The 18,821-nt window shown below is 45.5% G+C and overlaps 1 protein-coding gene and 1 long non-coding RNA gene across 6 annotated transcripts in view; one reads left to right on the plus strand and one right to left on the minus strand.

The window, feature by feature from the left end:
• The first annotated feature begins 868 nt into the window (after window positions 1–868).
• Window positions 869–5,559, plus strand: RPL11 (ribosomal protein L11). 5 transcript variants are annotated; one of them, XM_082684678.1, is made up of 7 exons: window positions 869–924; window positions 1,036–1,174; window positions 1,952–2,099; window positions 3,294–3,400; window positions 3,800–3,931; window positions 4,934–5,044; window positions 5,481–5,559. In XM_082684678.1, exons 2-7 carry the CDS (start codon window positions 1,169–1,171, stop codon window positions 5,508–5,510), a joined length of 534 nt encoding a protein of 177 aa, XP_082540804.1. In that variant the 5' UTR covers window positions 869–924; window positions 1,036–1,168; the 3' UTR covers window positions 5,511–5,559. The 5 variants fall into 5 exon arrangements, with proteins under 5 accessions (XP_082540804.1, XP_082540803.1, XP_082540807.1 ...); XM_082684677.1 differs by having other exon boundaries at window positions 872–924; window positions 1,949–2,099; XM_082684680.1 differs by lacking the exons at window positions 869–924; window positions 1,036–1,174 and adding exons at window positions 1,366–1,532; window positions 1,750–1,867 and having other exon boundaries at window positions 1,949–2,099.
• Window positions 5,560–13,404: 7,845 nt separating this feature from the next.
• LOC309841562 overlaps window positions 13,405–18,821 on the minus strand; it is a 57,547-nt gene continuing 52,130 nt past the window's right edge. Inside the window, exon 4 of the long non-coding RNA XR_014299192.1 lies at window positions 13,405–16,081. This is a non-coding gene — a long non-coding RNA (uncharacterized lncRNA). The remainder of the gene's footprint in view (window positions 16,082–18,821) is intronic.

The raw sequence follows: 18,821 nt of genomic DNA on the forward strand, positions 1-18,821 counted from the left end.
CTTTGCTCTCCTCCACCAGCCCAGCTTTCCAGAAGTTCCTTGCATCCCTACTGGATGAAACCAGAAGAGCCTGAGGGGCTTTTACCTCCCCTGTAGCAGTGGGAGAAGGGAATTATGGCAGAAGCGAGAGGCTTGCCTCCTTTTCCACCAAAGCCCTTTGCCCATTTATTCTTGTTAGAGAAACTGGCAGATTCAATACCAAGTTCTCCCCGGGATGAGGGTCCTGCTGCTGAGGATTAGCATAAACCAGAAAGCCCTATTATTGTTTGCCACTGGAGCCTGACAGAAACTAATCTGCAAGCCATTTCTGTGCGTGCAGGATGACTGTTGATTATAAACCATATCTAACACTTTTTGGCGGGGTGGAGGTAAAGGGTTGCTTGAATACAGTGAGTTTATATTTAGAGTAACCCTTCTTGTGGGCGTCTGGGTGGCTCAGTGGGTTAAAGCCTCTGTCTTCGGCTCAGGTCATGATCTCAGGGTCCTGGGATCCAGCCAGATCCTGCTGGCTCTGCTCAGCAGGGAGTCTGCCTCCTTCTCTCTCTGCCTCTCTGCCTAAAAAAAAAAAAAAAAAAAAGTAACCCTTCTTGCGAGCTTAACTTTGTACTCTACACAATTTTCACCACAATCTTCTATAATATAGGTACCCATATTAAAGCCGAGAAAAACCGAGGCTGAACGAGGTCTAATTAGTAATCTGCTCTGGGTCGTGTAGCCAAGACATGAGCAAACTGTCTCCACAGCTCAGGCCTCTTAAGCCAACCCTGTTCTCACTGTATAAATTCCATTTATTTACAATGTTACTGAATAAATTATATGCATTACAGTTTGCACAACTGACTTCACGTAGTCCTGGAAGTCTCATCACTCCAAGAACCACAAGGTTCGGAGACTGTGGGAAGGAAGGGCGCCCACGAGACCGAAGTTCAAGGAAAAGCCGGCTCAGGGAGCTTTAAAAGAGAATTTTTGGAAAGCCGGGGTCCCGGTGGTCCGCGAGGGTGGCTCGCGGTCGTGGGCGGCTGCCACCAGACCGAGTCCTACAGTACGCCGCGCCGCTCCCGCCCCTCTTCCTCCGCCGCAGCTCTCCGGGTATCCGGGGGAAAGAGCCCGCCTCCCGACCCATAAGGCCCTGGGCCGGAAGCTTCACTTTCTCTTCCTGTTCTCCACCATGGCGGTGAGTAGCTGAGGCCTGGGTTTGCTTCCCTTCATCCGCCTTCATCCGCGGCGGACCGAGGCCGCGGGAGCTGCCTCGTCCGCGGCCTGAGAAGAAGGGAGCCCGTAGGGCTGGCCGTGCCGAAACTGGCAGAGCCGTGCGGGCCGAGGGCGCGGAGCTGAACCCTGTGGTTTCCCCTCCCTCCCTCTTAGGAGCGGGCTCAGGGCAGCCGCTGGGAGGGCTCAGAAGCTCGGCCCGTCGGCTGCAGGACGGGCCAGGGGAGCGAACGAAGTGGCTGGCGCACGGTGTGCAGACCTGTTAACGGTCCCGGGAACTTGAGACGTGCCGGGTGCTAGGGAGCCTCAGCCTGTTGCCTCAGGTTGGGGAAGGCGCTAGCCTCCTGCCGCGGCCGGCCGGCTGCTTCGGGATGGAATGGGGGAGGTCGCACAACCACGTGTTTCCTGTTTCCCCGGAGTTTAAACTCTGTTTGCGCCCGGGTCGGCCGGATAGTGCGGACGCGCTCCGACACCCTACACGCTGAGCTCCTTGGGGTTCCTCTTCTCCCTGTAGCTTTAACTCCCGATACCTATCCTAAGTTTTTGTTAGCCCGTTCTGTGCATGAAGGAGGGAAGCCAGTCCCGAGCTGACTTCTGCCGTGGTGCCTCCCACACGGACACCGTGATACTTTCTAAACTCTTAGGGCTTTGGAAGTAGGTATGCTGTGTATACAGACGCTGGGCGCGCGGCCGTCCGGGGTCGGGTGGTGTGTTGACTGCCCCGCTTCCCTTGTTGCAGCAGGATCAAGGTGAAAAGGAGAACCCCATGCGGGAACTTCGCATCCGCAAGCTCTGCCTCAACATCTGCGTGGGGGAGAGTGGAGACAGACTGACCCGGGCAGCCAAGGTGTTGGAGCAGCTCACAGGCCAGACCCCCGTGTTCTCCAAAGGTGAGTGGTGACAGCTGGGGGAGAGGACCGGAGTCTCGGTATGCCTGCATGTTTACTGATTGACCTGGCGTCCAGCCGCTTTAGTGCCCATTTTGAAAGTGACAGTTGGTGTCCCTTAAAAGCATCAGGATGGGGTTTGTTGTTGGAATACCAGGTTTTTAAGTTAGTAGAAATTAAGGGAGGACTAGTCCCAAGTAGAGATTCTTCCAAGGAAAGTTGGAAAAGTTAGAAAGGTTGGGAATGTCGTAAATAGTATTTGGCTTGATATACATTTGGAATTTATAAGCTCCATTAAGGACAGAGCTGTGTACCTCCACAGGCTGCGTGCAGATCCTGGCTCCATCATTTGCTGGTCTGACTTTGGCCTTTCTGGGTCTTACCTTCCTTATTTATCTAGAGGGGATGATAACACGTAATAAGATTGTGAAGGATCAAACGGATTCTTTGAAGTGCCTGCCATATACAAATTCAGTGTAGACATTAGCGTTGTTTTGTTGCTTTTTTGGTTTTTTGAAGTTCTGTTGCTTTATGGTAGTGGAATACGGCAAGTTCTTGGGTTCAGATCCTGTCTTTTATTACCAACTGTGATTTGGGGCAAGTTAACCTCCCAGAACCTCATATCTGTAATATGAGGACAACCTTAGAATAACGCTTTAGAGAATCTTAGGTGTTTTCATTCATGTTTTATTTTCTTTAGAACACAGTCATCCTGTTTCTTTCTAGAGGCCTGTTCTGGCTGTGAACTTGGCCCATCCTGAGACTTAGACATTATGACTTCAAGCATTTTTTTATTTTTTAAGATTTTATTTATTTATTTGACAGAGCACAAGCAGGGAGAGTGCAGGGAGAGGGAGAAGCAGGCTCCCCGCCGAGCAGGGAGCCCAAAGCAGGACTCTGTCCCAGGACCCTGGGATCATGACCTGAGCCAAAGGTAGAAAGAGCTTGACTGACAGGCACCCAAGCGTTTCCTTTGAGCTCTTAATTGCCTAAGTATGACTGAGGAATTGGGAGTTGAAAAATATGTTTTCTGTGTTATGGAAGAAACAAGATGTGGGTGACACTGGTTGGAATGCCATCACTTGGGATGTGGGTAGATATTTAATGTTTCTTGGGAGTTATGGAGATGATGTTCCAGGGAAGAGGTGAGTGCAGTTGGAGTGTGATACCTGACTCCTTGTTTCCCCCTGCCTGCAGCTAGATACACGGTTAGATCCTTTGGTATCAGGAGAAATGAAAAGATTGCTGTCCACTGCACAGTCCGTGGGGCCAAGGCAGAAGAAATCCTGGAGAAAGGTCTAAAGGTGAGGCTGATCTCATCCTGGGATAATAATAGAGTGTTGACTTAACAAGTAGATAGTTATGGTGGTGGTGGTTATACTTTATGTACTGTCTTTGGTGCCTTGGCTTTTTAATTTTTATTTTATTATTTTTTAATCTCTAAAGGGTGTTTCCTGCACTCAGCAAGATTTAAACTGTTTTTCATGATTTCTCTGGATTTTTCCATGGCTTTTAGATGTTTGGAAAGTTCTATGACATCCATCGTTGGGATGTGATTTGGTGTCTTGGGGAAATGATGAGATTCTGTTTAGGATCCATTATACTAAATTGCATCTCTGGGGTCCTGAGTGTTGAGGTCTAAGCTAGTAATGTGGGTTTATTTGAGATGACAATGAGTGTGATTGCTGCATTTTTCTCCTTAGGTTCGAGAGTATGAGTTAAGAAAAAATAACTTCTCTGATACTGGAAACTTTGGCTTTGGGATCCAGGAGCACATCGATCTGGGTATCAAGTATGACCCAAGCATTGGGATCTACGGCCTGGACTTCTATGTGGTACGAATATTTAGTCTTCTCTACTCCTGATCTGTGAGGAGAGTGGGATCTGCTACTCCTTTATTTTGTGCGTGCTGCCTTGATGTTGGATCGAAGCCTGGAGTGTTGTCTGCCTTTGTGTTCTGCCCCTTGGGAAGATGTGCCTCATTTGTGGCAGGTGGCAGGATGCAGCACTGAGTAGATAAGCAAGATCCTGCTATCACGAAGCTTATGTCTGGGATCTAGCAAGCACCAGTGTGGCTAAGAGGTGGAAGGAAGAACTGTTCCACCCACTGAATTGAAAATTGGAGAGTTTGGTGCTGTATGTGGCGTGTGGATTGGCTGTACGGAGGCTGCTCCTTTCCCAGCTCCTTCCCTTAGACCTTGGGGGTAGCGTGTGTTCCATCCAGAGGACGTAGATGTGAGTTGGGTGAGGTGTCTGTCTGCTCAGTCAGGATAGGGATTTCAATGTAGAAATGACCATTTGTGTTACTGCATCATGTTTGCCCAGTTGTAAAGCCATGCAGCAAAAACCGGAAGTCCTGGCTAGTGTGGAACCGAGTCATGGCAGCACCCTCACATAGGGTTTGAGAACAGCAAGCCTTTAAGAAGCACTTTTGAGCTGAAGCAGAAGAGAAGAATAACTATTTCTTTGTGCTTCTCAGAATCTTAAGTTTTCTGTAATGCACATATTACAGTAAGCCCCCCCCCTTTTAAAATGTTACTTTTATAATGTGCTTTGGAGACTGGGGAGCAGTGATGGAGACTCCTCAGCTCCTGTCGGAAGTTGGGCAGGGAAGTGGGGGGTACTGCAAGTTCCAGCCTCCAAAGCAGACCTCTAGTGTTGTATGTTGTCCAGGATGCTGGTAACTGGTTTATTAGACCCTGAGATCATGGGTCTCTTGTTCCGGAAATCATTGGGCCACCAGGTGACTCTTGATGATCAATCTCCAATGTGTGAGTCTTGTCCGTCTACTCTTGACTGTGAGCTGGCTAGGTGACTGTTGGTTATTCCTGGGACAGGTGCTGGGTAGGCCAGGTTTCAGCATCGCAGACAAGAAGCGCAGGACAGGCTGCATTGGGGCCAAACACAGAATCAGCAAAGAGGAGGCCATGCGCTGGTTCCAGCAGAAGGTAAAGCTGATTTATCTCAGGTGAACTGGTGGAATGTGGTGTTGGTGAATGGAGTTGGGATTTGGGGGTGCAAAATCTAGCACCATTTGGTGGGTAGTTTCTTTAAAGATAAAGTATTTGGGCACCTTGGCAAATGTGGGCTTCCAGGGTTGGCGGTTCGGACACCCCAAATCAGGGTTTCTCCCCACCCCCACATATATAGATATCTGGAAGGGGAGGAATAGGTCTTTAATAGGAGCCCCCTTTCTTCAAGGTGTGGTGCAGTTTAGCACAGTGTAGCAGTTGTTAAAACTGGCCAGTTTCCTGCTTAGTTCAGAAGGGATGTGGGGTTCAGAGCTGAATTTATGTATCAGATGTGAGTTCTCAAATGTTAGCCATTGATGCCATCTTTGCTGTTGCCTCCTGTTGTGAAAAAATAAAATTTCTTCTCTTTCAGTATGATGGGATCATCCTTCCTGGCAAATAAATTCCCGTTTCTATCCAAAAGGCCAATAAAAACTTTTCAGTGAAATGTATATTACTGTTGTGTGTTCTGTGAAAGGAGCCTGGCCATATTCAAGTCCCTGGACCTCCAGCCACTTAAAGCTTCGATGGGAATAGCTGGTAACGACCCTGTTGTCCTCTGGATGCCAGTGTTTCCTGGCAGATCGAAGCGTGAGCTTCGCAGCGTTTCCTGTGCTCCCCACACTCTTGTCGTTAGGCTGTGGCGGTGCGGTAGTCACATGGAAACTGATTGTAGAGGAGGGGAGGGTATGGATATAGTGCTGGGGTTTGAATGTAGCGCTTTGGTTAAAGGTGGGGTACAGTGTTCCCATGTTGCAGGAGGCTCCCTTCTATTTAGTAATTCTGTTCTTCACTAGAGATTATACCAGCACTTGTGTCTGAGGAAGGGAATTTTACAGGCTTCAGCGTGTCATGTTTGGGATTAAATTTTGATTTAACTGTTCAGATTCCGTTTTCCTTTAAAATGAGAATGTATAGGATTGTTGAAGCAAAAATAAGCTTAGAAGAGCATGCTGTTTGAGGCAGATTTCCTGGATTTGATTCCTGTCCTCTTTATCTGCTGTGCTACCTTAAGCAAGTCCATCTCTGCCCCAGTTTCTCATCTGTATCATGGAGACTAGTGATAGCCCTCAGAAGGTTAAATAGTTTAATACTTACAGAATTCTTAGACTTGTGCCAGGCATGTAGGGCTCAAAAGGGGCTAATTTTGTGGGCTAATTTAGTATATGAGAAATGTTACCCTTAATAGTTAGCTCTTCCTCTGGTGTGAAAGTAAAACTTCTTGTCTTTTCCTTGTCACTGAACCAGTGACATTCAAAAGTCACCATTTCTCTGGCCATTGGACACAGTGCTTGGCTGATGGTTCATAGTTTTCCATTTAGGGTTTACATTTTGAACACCTTTTAATTCAGTTCAATAATTTACTCACTTGTGACTAATGAGTTCAGTTTTTCTCAAGCGGCCTTTTCACTGCCATTAAATGGTTCTCTAATTTCTTGCCTGCCTTTGTAGTTACTTTAAAACCCAGAAATCTCTTTGGTGTGCCTTCATTGTTATGGAAATATGACATTTCTGTCTTTGTGATAATGAAGTCTTACCCAGAGAGGTCAGATACAGTTGGTTAAAGGGGAGAATTATAAAATGTATTACCATATACTTTGTGTTTCACTTAAAATATTAGCATGCATTCACTTTCCAGTCTGACTGTAGGGCCAGCACTATCACATTATAAACAGAGTGAAACTTGTGTGGGAGTGATTCTTGTGGTTCAGCTTCATGGCAGGAGGGGGTACTTGACTTGTCTTAACTTCTGTAATTACAGTAACAACTACAACTGGAATATACACGTGAGAACAAATTGTTGGTGAATATATATAACTTCTGCCGGCAGGTGCTAGCTGCCTTGGGGAGTCAGTATATTGTGCAGAGCAGGTAGCATTATGCTCATTTTGTTTAAAGCATTTCAGAAGTAAGTGTAGAAAGTGAATGACCCTTTACTACTGCTGCAGCCATTTGTTGTTATCTGTATCTTTTTCTGTTTGGGTTCCTATTTAATATGAACCTCCCTATCCTTCATTTGGTCCTGCCATGTCATGTATTCAGTTGAGTTGACTCCCCTCCCCCACCTTTAAAAAATATTTTATTTATTTATTTGACAGAGACCGCAAGAACAAGAGCACAAGCAGGGTGAGTGGGAGAGGGAAAGCAGGCTTCCTGCGGAGCAGGGAGCCCAGTGTGTGGCTCAATCCCAGGACCCTGGGATCATGACCTGAGCTGAAGGCAGATGCTTAAAGACTGAGCCACCCAGGTGCCCCTGACTCCCCATTTTTAAAAATTAAACTCCCTGGGCTCCTGGCCTAGTAGAAAAAGGAACTCTTGGGAGTTTGGTGATCTGACTGGGTTTCAGCCCTACCTCTCAGTGATAGTCTGGGTGAGTCCTGAAACATGTTGGAGCCTGGAACAAATGGGAGACTTCCCTAACCACTTCAGAGGGGTCAGGGCCAGGAAAGCTTGCCTCCTGTCCTGGTTAGAAGCATGACTTCCAAACATTTCACATTGGTTTCTAAAGGACATTCGTTTTGAGTTTACATCCATTCACTTGCTGCTAAGTGGATACAGTCCCCTGGGGTTTAGCTAAAATTCTTGGGCCTCACCTCAGGTCTACTGAATTAGAATCTGCCTTTCTAATGAGATCCATAGGTAATTGTGTGCACACACTAATGCCTAAAAACTACCTACATACTAGTGCTAAAACAGGGAGGGAAGACCTAATACCCATGGAGATTTCTTTAATAAATTTAGTTTTGTGAAGTTCTTGCTGTGTGGCTGTTTTTCTCATTACTTCAGCATTATCCATGAAAAAACTTAGATCAGTGTTAGGTCACCCTCTGCCCCCATGTCACATGGTTGTCTTCAGAATACAGTAGTGCTCCAGCAGGCATCTATTCCAGTACCAGGCCCAGAAAATACTGGATGCTACTTTGCTGAGTGAATGTTCTAGTTCCTCAACTATCCTCTATGACAGTGTTCTCAGTCTGGGGCAATAATCTGTCCCGATCCTGGGGTATTTAAAATTTTTTTTGTGATGTCTTTCAATTTTTTCTTTAACTAGGGCTGCTGTTTGTATTAGTGCCTATAGGTCAGGGGTGTCAAACATTTTAGGATTCAGGATAATAACGCAAGTAGTGAGTCGCTGTGTGCGTGGGTACAGGATGGTCACTGATACTCGAGCAGGTAATGAGATGGGGCCAGCTAGCTGTGCGAAGGCTTGGAGGGAACCAGTGTGGTTGACAAACGGCCAGGAGATTATAACTGGAGAGCAAGGGTGGAAGTCCAGAGTAGATCAGATCAGGCTAGTGAGAGGCCACATCACAACCTGCCATTACTGCTTCTGCAGTAAGATAGATTTTTAAAGGAAATGGGGAAACTACTTAAGTTGTACCAGGTGCTTGGCATTTTCACCCGCAGAGGATGGGCAAAGGGGAGATCAATCCAGGTAAGAGTAGTCTAGGGTTCTTTTTAAAGATGGGATCCAATATTTTTCAGAATAGTGTGTGTACATGGATATGTTACTATTTTGAGCTGGTTGGTAGGAAATACCAATCCGTAGGACTGTGTGCCCAGTAACTAAGATACGTGATGATCGCAGGTGTAGGGACAGTAGGTGCTCCTCCTCTATGAGAAACACTAGTTAGCAAACAGAGCTGTACTTTGTAGGCTTTTTTTTTTTTTTTAAGATTTTATTTATTTGACAGATTACAAGTAGGCAGAAAGGCAGGTAGAGAGAGAGGAAGGGAAGCAAACTCCCTGCCAAGCAGAGTCCGATGAGGGACTTGATCCCAGGACCCTGGGTTCATGACCTGAGCCGAAGGCAGGGGCTTTAACCCACTGAGCCACCCAGGCACCCCCAAGATATAATTTTAATTTGTGTTTTTTTCCTCTTAAGTATATTCTCGTGTCATTATGGCGGCTTTATAATACACCATCTTTTAGAGGTATGGGATATACTGCGTTATCTGTGTGGCCAGCACTGAATATCCGAGTGAGTTCTGTAGTACTGCCTCGTGCCCCAATACAAGCTCTTGTTTTGGCCCTCTGTGCAGTATCTGTGAGGTCCTTGCATACTATCTTGAAGTTATCTGATGGTGTGGTGTTGAAAGAACACTAAGCTGGAGAGACGTCATCTGTGTTCTGTTTTCTGCTTTGCTTGCCTTGTTAGCATCATGACCCAAAGACAAGAACAAAAAAAATTGCAAGCCATCTGGCCCTCCAGAGCAGACTGACCTGCTAGATTTTGTCTGAGACTTTATGAACTTTTTATCTTCTGATTTTGTGCTTTTGCCTTTTGGTGCAGTTTAACCACCTGCTAGGTACAGTCTGTTAAAGTCCACATGTTGGTTGAGGTGCTCCAGCCAACTCGTAGGTGAGGACAACAGTGAGTAGTAGGCTGCCAGTGGCTGAGTCCTAAGGGGTTAAGGCCCAGGCTTTCCAGGTGAGTGACCAGGTCAGGGCCCAGGAACCACCCACGGATAGTTTAAGCTGCCATTCACTAGGGACCTAACTGGTGCCTGGGGGTAGAGAACCACTTGCAAGCAGCTTGTTATGGAAACCACAGTGTGTGGTTGTCAGGGGGGAATCCAGAGTAACGCGCCTGGGGCACCACCAGGAGGACGGAACTTCACTCTGCTCCAGGTGCAGGAAGGCTCAGGAAATAGATGCAGAGGTTTGTGTTTTCACAAATCCGAACAAAAATGAGGAGTTGTGATTGTATCAGTTGAGGACCTTATATAATTTGATTTTAAGGTGTTACATAATTGTATGTATCACTATTAATTTAATTGGCTTTTAGATAAATTATGTCCACAGTTAACCTGGGGTGTGAAAGTAGCTTGGAAGGCAAAGGCATTCAAAGTGCTGTTCTAGACCTCCCTCAGTTACCCTGTTGAATGTGCTTTGATAGCAAGACTTTTAACCCTTTAATACCATGGTGACTGCCTCTGAAAGTGTTTTCCTATAGTGTATTTCTGGTTTTTTGCTTTTAGAGATTGGTTCTGCTTAAACGTGGTATATCATGGTGTGTAAGGGCACAGAATTTGGAATTAAAGCATCTCAGCTGTTGTTTTTGTTTTTGTTTTTAGATTTGTATTTATTTGAGAGAGAATGAGCAAGCACAAGTGGGTGGAGTGGCAGAGGGAGAAACAGACTCCCTCCTGGGATCATGACCCGAGCCACAGGCAGATGCTTAATGAACTGAGCCACCCTGGTGCCCCTAAGCATCTCCAATACCATGTAGGTCCCTGATGTATAGCATAGGCTCCTTTCCCATGAAGAACCCCACTAGCTGCCAGCTGGTGTCTCCTCTACCTCTACTGATAGCAGATAGATTACACAATGGTTGTTGGGCCCATGAGAGGTCATGGAGGCAAACTCCAGGGGAGGGTTCTGCTTTCTTGGATGTCAGTCAGGATTCTTTCTGACAGGCACCGATTAACTTATTTCATTTTCATGGCACTGTGAGGTGCTAACAGTGATTAAGACACAGAGAAAGGCACAGAGGAGGAAATGAATTGTCCAAAGTCACGGTGGTGGTAATGGAGCCATTCTTCAAAGGCAGGGCTGTGGGTTTGAGCCCATGTTGGGTGTAGAGATTACTTAAAAAGAAAAATTTAGGGGCGCCTGGGTGGCTCAGTGGGTTAAAGCCTCTGCCTTCGGCTCAGGTCATGATCCCAGGGTCCTGGGATCGAGCCCCACATCGGGCTCTCTGCTCCGCGGGGAGCCTGCTTCCTCCTCTTCTCTGCCTGCCTCAGCCTACTTGTAATCTCTGCCTGTCAAATAAATAAATAAAATCTGGAAAAAAAAAAAAAAGAAGAAAAATTAAAAAAAAGAAGAACTGGGTTTTGGGAGTGATGGCAACTTGGAGAGGGACCACTTACAGTTTCCTGTTTGTTCAGTTCAGGATTTCTGTCTCTTGACATTCATTCAACATGTGCTTGAGCGCTTACCTAAAAAAGCACAGCCTTGAACCAAACAGATACAGTCTGCTGCTAAGTGGACAAAAAGTCCCATGTCCCTCCTACCTCCCCAGCTTCTCAGGTAGAAAAGAAATCCACTGCCCTGTTATAAATAGCAAAATAGGATTCCTGCCCAATATGACAGAGTGATGCTAACTGTGCTTTTCCAGGTCATCCCCTACTGCCACCACAAAAAGGAGGGTTGGATTTGTTCCTCCTGAGGGCATTCCATACTGTACCCTAGCCCCCAATATTGAAAAGCTCTGGGGGAGTTGGGTCTTGTGGACAGGTTTGAGTTCACAGAACACAGTAGTCCACATGTGGTCTAGGGCCATCTGCATCAGTTACCTGTTAAAAATACATATTCCTGAACTGTACTCGGAAACTTGAACTTATTGGGGCTCAGAAATTCACATTTTTATTACATAGAAAGTTAAGGTTCATTTTTCTCTCAACAGCAGTGGCTTGCCAATATTTTTTAACCACAGTCCTCTTAAGAACTAAATGTATTTTGTGTTACCACTGTACATGCACTCACCATTGAAAAAATGGTTTAAGGAATGATAACCCTTACTGTACGCCATGCATCCGCATTTTTAGTCTGTGTGTAATTTTTTCCTAATGCTGGTTCTAACCCATTAAATCTGCGGTCTGAAAAACATTGTTCTGCGATGTAGTCAGTCATGTCTCAATAACAAAGCTAGAACTTCTTAGTTAGGAGAGCCCTCAGAGGGGCACCTGGGTGGCTCAGTGGGTTAAGCCTCTGCCTTCTGCTCAGGTCATGATCTCAGGGTCCTGGGATCAAGCCCCCCATTGGGCTCTCTGCTCAGTGGGGAGCCTGCTTCCCCCTCTCTCTCTGCTTGCGTCTCTGCCTACTTGTGATCTCTCTCTCTTTGTCAAATAAATAAAATATTGGAGGGAGGGAAAGCCCCCAGGTCATCTGATCCAGTAGTCCCTAAGACTTAATCCTTCACCCATACTGGACTGTTAAAATCACCTGAGACGTTCATTTAAAGTATAGAGTCTGGGCCCCAAACCCAGAAAGCTTAGAGAACCCAAGAATCTACTTTTGGCAAGTTTCCTAGATGATTTGTATGCACGGCCAGATCTGAAGAGTCTAGGATACAATTCTTGTTCTCGAAGTCCCTCTGGTGTCCCTCTGGCAAAGGATTTGAATTTGCCTGTCTGTGCTGTATAGAGGGCAAATTTGTCTGTCTCTGCTGTATATAGTATCTTCAGGTTACTTGGGAAATCCTCTTATTTGGGACTCCTGGGTGGCTCAGGACCAGTTAAGGCTCAGGTTGGTTAATAAGAGTCTGCCTTCGGCTCAGGTCATGATCCAGGGTCTGGGATCAAGCCCTGGGTCAGGCTCCCTGCTCAGCAGAGAGTTGGCTTCTCCCTCTGCCCCTCCCAGGCCACCTCCCCAACTTGTTCATGCTCCCTCTCTTTCTGTCTAATAAAATCATTTTTTTTTAAAAGGAAATACTATTTAATACAGGTCCTGAAAGAACCTGTTGCTACTGACCCTACAGGCTTGCACGCTTATTATATTACTTTCTAGTGTGCTAAAATAAATCCGTAACTGTCTAAAAAAAGTGCCCTTCTAAAGTCATTTATTTTTTTTTAAAGATTTTATTTATTTGACAGAGATTACAATTAGACAGAGAGAGAAGAGGAAGCAGGCTCCCTGCTGAGTGGAGAGCCCGATGTGGGGCTCGATCCCAGGACTCTGGGATCATGACAGAAGGCAGGCTTTAACCCACTGAGCCACCCAGGTGCCCCTAAAGTCATTTATTGAATAATTTTTTGAGTGCCTCCTCTGTGCTCGGCACTGTTTAAGGTTCTTAGGATACATTAATGAACAGAGACAAAGATCCCTGCCTTTGTGCTTACATTCTAAAGGAGAGATGGACAATAAACAAGACATGGGTTGCGATGTGGCTCAGCCTCTGTGTAGGCAGCGCTGTGTACCCTGCAGCAAAGAGGGAAAGCCATTTGTTTTCAATATCTTCATCCAGTGTAGGGGTGCCTAGGTGGTTCAGTTGTTAAGCAGCTGCCTTTGGTTCAGGTCATGATCCCAGGGTCCTGGGATCAAGCTCTGCATGGGGCTCCCTGCTCTGCAGGAAGCCTACCTCTCCCTCTCCCACTCCCTCTGCTTGTGTTCCCGCTCTCACTATGTCTCTCACTGTCAAATAAATTAACAAAATCTTCAAAAAAATTTTTAATCCAGTGTAAAAATCACACATCTGAGGAGATGGAACAGGTCAAGTGAAAGTTGGAGAGTTTCCTAGCTTTACAAAGCACCGTAGCCCTGGATTTACATGATCAGCAGTTATCTGACGGTCCTTTTTCCCAGTACACTTTATTTCATGTTTTGGAGGCAGTTACGTAGAAGTATACATTTGGAGAATTCTCAAAAGTCTTCTATCCCTCCAGAATATCAGGAGTTCTCTATAGATATGATAGGCTTTGTTCTATAATTTTTAAGGCTATATTTTTCTCATGTTATCAAAGTGGAAACAACAAATGAAGTCATCGAGTGTAGTTCTGAAAAGCAGTTACAGGCCAGGGAGCTTAGCTTGAGACACATTAACCTAGTACCCTGGTCTAGTCTTTCAAAGCATTTGCCACTGATTAGAGAATATTTGGAAGACGAGTCAGTTTGAGGGTTTATATTTTAAGAGAGAAGTTGACATATTAGAGTAAGATCCAAGGAGGGTCTCCAGGTAAAAAGTATAAAAGGTGTCTAGACCATCTGAAATCTTAAATAAGCCTCATTCACCTAAACTAGAGACACATAATTGTACAGACTGGTGGCTTCTGCCAAGACTGACTCCTACTGGGCTGTAATAGCAGTTAGAACTAAGATAAAGTGACCTTAAATTCAGACCTGCCATGTACTGTTGAACTTGAGCTTATGCATTGACCTCTTTGAGCTTCAGTTTTCTTGTCCAAAAAAGTGGAGAAAATACTGTTGCACAAGATCATTGAGAACTAAATAAGACCATTCCTGTATAGTGTCTGCCATATAGTAGGTCCCCAACAAGTATCAGCAACTTTTTTTTTTAAGGTAAACATTTTTTAAAAGATTTTATGTGTGTATGTGTGTATGTATGTATGTATTTGAGAGAACAGGCACACACGAATAAAGGGGAGGAGGAGAGGGGAGAGGGAGAAGCAGACTCCCTGCTGAGCAGGGAACCTTATGCAAGGCTCCATCCCAGAACCCCCAGATCATGACCTGAGCCAAAAGCAGACAGTTAACAGACTGAGCCACCCAGGCGCCCTGCATCAGCAACTTCTAAACAACCTTTGTTTAGAACCAAATTCAATCAAATAGAACGGAGCAGATATCATCAGTCTCGTTACTCGTCTCACAAATGTTTGTCAAAGGCTGCTATGTTTCAGGCACTGTTTAATCTCTGGGTGTACATACTCTTGTGGAGCTTACATTTAGTAAACAAATGTATAACATCAAACAACCATGAAGTGGTATGAAATGTAACTCGGTAGAGAATGATGGAAGGTGTTCGGAAGTTAGGGGAGTTACATTCCAGCGGAAGAAGGACGAGAAGGAGGCAGCCTTGTGAATCTCCAAGGGCAGCGCTAATTCTCGATTGGGTAACTAACAGAGATCTTGCCATGAGAAAGGACTTGGCTGCTTTGAGAAACAGCAAGAAGGCCAGTATGCTAAGCACAGCAAGAGAGTGAGAGAAAGGAAGGAAAAGAGGCTGTGGTTGAAAAGACTTCAGAGGGCACTGGGGTGACTCAGTCAGTTAAGCGTCTGCCTTCATTCAGCTCAGGTCATGATGCCGGGATCCTGGGATTGAGCACTATGGCAGGCTCCCTGCTCAGCAGGGAACCTACTTCTGCCTCTGCCTCTGCCTGCCGCGCTCCTTCTGTTTGTGCTGCCTGTCAAGTAAATAAATAAAATCTTAAAAAAAAAAAAGAAAGAAAAGACAAGACTTTGGATTTGTTGTGTGGCGGAAGGGTGGCAGAGGGTGGTCTGGAAAGGGGATTGAAGAAGTCTGATGTAGGTTCCCCTGCTGTGGCGTTTCATCAGCTACCTTTTTTCTTTAACTTTTTATTACTGATTTAAGTTTATTTATTTTAGCAAGCTCTTCCCCCAAGGGGGACCTTGAACTCACAGCCCGAAACCAAGAGCTGTGTGCTCCTTTATCTGAGTCTGCCAGGCACCCCTTTAACTTTTTATTTTGGAATAATTTTAGACTTACAGAGTTGCAAAAAGTAGAAGTCATACACATACAAATAAGTTCGACAAAAATGAGGAGGATGTATCAATGTTAGAATCCTGATGTGATGTAATACTATAATTTTGCAAACCATTTCCACTGGGGAAAGCTGGGAAAAATATACATTTTCTTATGACTGTGTGTGAGTCTGCAATTAACTCCATAGAATTTTCAATTAAAAAATAGTAGAGGGATGCCTGGGTGGCTCAGTGGGTTAAGACTCTGTGTTCTGCTCAGGTCATGATCTCAGGGTCCTGGGATCGAGCCCCGCATCGGGCTCTCTGCTCAGCAAGGAGCCTGCTTCCCCCACTCTCTCTGCCTGCCTCTCTGCCCACTTGTGATCTCTCTCTCTGTCAAATTTAAAAAAAAAAAAAGAGAGAGAGAGCAGTGCTACTTAGTGATTGAGTTGGTTAAGCATCCGACTCTAGATTTCGGCTCAGGTCAGGATCTCAGGGTCTCTAGATTGAGCCAATCGTCATGATGCATGTTTTTCCAAGATTAGCAGTGAGGACCGCAGGCTTTGAGGGCAGAGGATGGATTGGAGACCCTTCAGCGAGTGTGAGGGACTTCAGCTTGGTAGTGGTGCAGCTGTGGTGAGTAGGGAAGGATTCTAGGTGTTTCATTCTGCATCTACCTGAAGATGATTGACAGGATTTGTTGATGAATCAGATTGGATAAAGGGACCCTGGAGAGAGGATGACATCAAGATTGGCACCTAGGTTCTTGGTTTAAACAGTTGGGTGACTGCCGAGCCAGTTCCCAGTGAAGGCCTACAAAAGGAGCAGGTGTAAAGAGAGAAATCAAGAGTTTGGTTTTAGACACATTATATTTGAGATGTCTATATGAAGATGTCAGGTAAGCAGTTACAAGTGGAGGAAGTTAGTATAAAGTTGGGAGTTACCAGAATACAAAATGAATTCATTTATGCATTGTGCATAGCAAAGCGCTTCTCACACCATTAGCAGGCTTGCAAATTTCCTAGCGCTTATAAAACATGGATCCCGGACCTCCCAAGGATTCTGATTCAGTAGATTTGCCGTGGGGTTGAGAATCTGCATTTCACAGGTGATGGTCTTCCAAACATACTCTGAGTAGAACTTGATGTCCTTTCCCCCTGTGTATTCAGTTTTTCCTTCCTGTCTCTCAAAGAAGCAAAATACCATGCATTGTAGGACAAATGATTGAAAGTCATATGCCTCAGTAATGATCATTTCTGAGCTGGGTCTCATTTACTTGATCTTGCCTAAAATCACAACATGAATGAAGGGCAGAGTCGGAATTTGAACCCAGATCTTTTGAATGCTTTTCATTATAACCCACTGCCATATGCAGCCTTTGTAACCTGAGACAACTCCTCCAGCTCTCCATCTGCTTCCTGCCAGGCTTGAAAGAGAACCTGTGAGGAAGTGCCACGCAAAGTCCAGCATGGCGCATCCTTGAGGTGTTCTTGTCGTCATCGTTTCAGATGTGTTCAGTGTTTGTCAGCGTGCCTAACATTTTTGACCTGAGAATAGTAAGGACCAGTTCACCTCTAATTGTGGGCTCAGCCTCCGTGGAGAGAACACATGGTGTATAATGAGCTCCTCTGTGCCAGAATACGTTCCTTTGGTCTCTGTTTTAGAAGTTGCCTCATGGTGATCAAAACCATAAAGGCTTTCAAATAGGGCTTATCATGCCGGCCAGCTGAGCACACATGATGTGTGTAGTGGCTCTTAGAAAAGGAGATAAGGGAGAACCAGCATTGACAGCACCTCCTTTGTTCCAGGCTGTTTACATATTTGAGATAATCTTTAAAATTGCACTATGAATTGTATAATATTCCCATTTTACAGATGACGAAAGACAGGCTCAGAGTCACTACCAGGAAGCGGGGGAGCCTGAATTCTAAGCTCATTCCTCTGACTCAAAAAACAGCTTTCACATTATGCCCTGTTGCCTCAAGAAGAAAAGAGAGGCTAAGATACTTGAACTCCCTTTTATATGATTCCTTCTAAAAGCTTTAAGACCAGAGGGAGGGTGAGCCCCACAAAAAGGCATGGAAGCTTTAAAAAAATAAAAACAAAAACTGGAACAAAACGGACCCCCTTGTGGGCACCGTCTTTGGTGTGGCGCCCTCTGGGACAGAAAACCTGTCAGGGACCTCTGCCCCTTATCTTCTGTTTCCATCTGCTTCAGGCTTCCCCTGCCCCCAAATCAGCCAAGTTGCCTTTTGTTCATTCACTGAACAAACACTGATTGAAGCACCGGCTCATGCTGGTCCCAGAAGACAGACATGGTCCCTCTCCTCAAGGGGCTAAAGGCTGTGGCGGAGGAAGGGAGCCAGGAGAGTAGAAGAACAGGATAAAAAAAACAACCTATATTAATCATAGAATTACCATTTGATCCAGCAATTCCACTTCCACATATAGATACAGAAAAATTGAAAGCAAGGGAACAGAACTCTTCACGCCCATGTTCGTGGCAGCACTATCCACAATCGTTAACAGGTGGTAGCAGCCCAAGTACCCATCGACGGATGAGTATATAAACACATGTCGCACATCCACAGCGACAGAACAGTATTCAGCCTTAAGAGGGAGCGAGAAAATAAGATAAAGCAAAATTCTGACACGTTACAAGTTGGAGGAACGTTGAAGGCATTGTGCCATGTGAAACAAGCTGGTGACAAAAGGACAAGTATTGTATGATTCCACGTATATGAGGTCCCTAGTCAGATTCACAGAGACAGTAGGACATTGTCCCCAGGAGCTGAGGGGAGGGCACAATGGGGACTTACTGTCTCATGGGTGTTGCGTTTCAGTTTGGGATGGTGGAAAAGTCCTGGAGATGGCTAGAGGTGCTGGTCCCTTGACCATGAATGTACTTAATGCCACTGAACTGGACCCTTAAAAATGGCGAAAATGGTTAATTTTATGTTGTGTCTATTTTGCCAGGAGAAAGGTAAAAAAAAAAAAACAGTAAAAATAAAAAGTAATACATTTGGGACTCTGTCTTTTTTTTTTTTAAGATTTTATTTATTTATTTGACAGAGAGAGATCACAGTAGGCAGAGAGGCAGGCAGAGAGAGGGGAAGGGAAGCAGGCTCCCTGCTGAGCATGGACCCTGAGATCTCAGGACCCTGAGATCATGACCTGAGCCGAAGGCAGCGGCTTAACCCACTGAGCCACCCAGGCGCCCTTGGGACTCTGTCTTGAAAAAAATGAAAAGTTACAAAAATAGATTCATCTTCTGTTAACCACAAAAAGTCACCCAGATGGTCATATGATGGTTATCATGGTAAGGGCCAGAGAGGGCTACCTGGACCTGGAAGAGAAGATAGCAGGTAAAGCTGCTCTAGTTAGTGGGGTGGGGGAAACAGAAGGGCTTCCTCAAGAGAATGGTATTTAAACTAAGCCCTAAAAGAGATTGGTGGTAGAGGGGTGGGTATGTGTGGAGGACACACCCTTGCAGACAGAAGGAACAGCAAGGGAAGGCCAGGCAGGAGCAGGGAAGGCCCTTGGTGCAGTTGGG

Source organism: Mustela nivalis (genome assembly GCF_964662115.1).
Source record: "Mustela nivalis genome assembly, chromosome: 10".
Taxonomy (NCBI): domain Eukaryota; kingdom Metazoa; phylum Chordata; class Mammalia; order Carnivora; family Mustelidae; genus Mustela; species Mustela nivalis.